Source organism: Curcuma longa, chromosome 11, assembly GCF_044706935.1.
Source record: "Curcuma longa cultivar G26 ecotype Majalengka, Jawa Barat chromosome 11, ITB_CL_G26_1.1, whole genome shotgun sequence".
NCBI lineage: Eukaryota > Viridiplantae > Streptophyta > Magnoliopsida > Zingiberales > Zingiberaceae > Curcuma > Curcuma longa.
Window position 1 is genome coordinate 14,952,523 of NC_133871.1, and position 1,941 is coordinate 14,954,463.

Genomic DNA, 1,941 nt, shown 5'->3' on the forward strand with positions numbered 1-1,941 from the left:
ACTAGTCATCAGCCTCCACTGGACAGCAGCGGTCCCCTGCTCAATCTCCTCTCGAGTTCGGCCCCCATGATGAAAGAACAAGTCATCAGCCGCCACTAGTGCAGCAAGGAGCGTGAGAGTCTGGACTGGTGGATGGGGCACTACTACAACGAAAAAGAAGAACCGGCGAGGTTGGCTCAACTGTTGCTGGCCAAAGCTTGGTGTTTGAGCGGTAGCAGCGGCGACAGGCTTGGAGAGTCGAGTTTCCATCCACAGTCATGGAGTTTCTGGAACACGATCCACCAACGACGAGCGATCTCTGCTTGGGCTGAGGGATTAAAAAGGAAGTTTTGCTTGGGATTTTCTACAAACAGACGGTGTTCATGCGATAAAGCTAATCATATGTCAACATTGATCTGAATAAATTTCTTGGAAAGATGATCTCGAATTAAAATCTAATTTTTTTGATGGTTTTCTCAAATTAACACAAAATTTCAATCAAAGATAAAGGAATTAGGATTTAGGGATCCTAGTTCAGCAGCAGTTCAGTGAGAGCATGTACAAGTATTCAGATTTTACAATATGCACAAAATGCCCACAGCAATATTCCAAAATCCGTCGATCATATACATACACTTAATTATTCATCAGCCAGAAGAGGCAATTCATCAGACACCGCATGCTCAGCGGCGTTGAGCGAGGCCGTGGAGAGCGCGTCCGCGAGCGCCCTCATCGTCTTCACCTGCATCTCCAGCGCTGCCATGTAGTCGGCCGCCTCCTCCAGCAGACTCGGCGCAGACAGCTTCCGGCACCCGGGCACCAGGCGGCCGAGCAACCGCAAGCGTTCGCTCACCTTCTTCCCCTCGGGGGAGACTGGTGCGCCTCGCTTCAGAACGGGCGGAGGCGGCTTCGGCTGCATGCGCCCGCGTCGGGCTTTGAGGAGGAACTTGCAGCTTGGCCGGCGGCGGCTGAGGAGGATAGCGCGGCTCCATCGGGACTGGCCACGAGCGGTGAGGGCAAGGGCGGAATCTGCGAGCTCCTTGACGGCCTGCGGCCCGGAAGGAGCGGTGGCGCGGAGGGCGTCGACGAGGCGTCGGCCATAGATCCTCTGCTGCGCGGCGGTGCGCCACTTGGTCTCCTCTTGATCCCCGAGGCCAGGCTTCGTCATCGCCTTCTTCTTCTTTCCTGCCGAGGAGGAAGACGAGGAAGGGGAAGCGAGCATGGCTGCGGCCTGCGGCGATCAATAGAAAGGAAAGTAAGGTGTTCGACGAAATGAGAGGAAGATGAGGTGGTGATGATGGAGTGGGGTTATAAAAAGAAGGTGATTTTTATTATTTTTTGCAAGGAGAAATATTTATTATTTATAACACAATTAATTTGGAAACCGAAATATGGGTCATAACTCATAATTGGCGAACATGTGAAATCAATCAATGGCGTTTAATTTATAGGATTTATGTCTCCCTTTTCTTCTTTATTATAAGTGTTTGGTGTGGTGCGGTGCGGTGCGGTGCGTGTGGTGCGGTGCGGTGCGGTGCGATGCGATGCGATGTTAGACACATATTACTATTTTCTCGATTTTGAAGACATTTATTAGTAATCAAATTAATTCAATTTATTATATATTAAAAATTCAAATGATTCCACGAGAACACGGCTATTTTTAATTCCCCTTTTAGTAATAATCGTACAATTCTGGATATTAAATTTAAAGTTATTTTAAGCACAATTCGAAGAGATTGAAATGCCTCTCTGGCCTCTCTCTCTCTGTAATCTTTCTCCACTTTGCTGTTTAATGCTTCCTTTTAATCTCCTTTTCCAACTAGTAAAGCACGATCGTGATACAACATGGCCACCATCTAGATATATTTAAGACTTTAATGTTGCCAATAATCAATTGATTATTCTAAAAGGATTAAACCGAAACCACCATGAAACACGGCGCAAAAAGCCACTTAAGCA

The 1,941-nt window shown here is 47.7% G+C and overlaps 1 protein-coding gene across 1 annotated transcript; it reads right to left on the reverse strand.

The window, feature by feature from the left end:
* Nucleotides 1–460: 460 nt before the first annotated feature.
* LOC141841350 (transcription factor bHLH149-like) lies at nt 461–1,312 on the reverse strand. Its single transcript, XM_074729508.1, has one exon. The coding sequence runs from the start codon at nt 1,199–1,201 to the stop codon at nt 620–622; it is 582 nt and encodes a 193-aa protein (XP_074585609.1). The 5' UTR covers nt 1,202–1,312; the 3' UTR covers nt 461–619.
* Between the last annotated feature and the right edge of the window lie 629 nt (nt 1,313–1,941).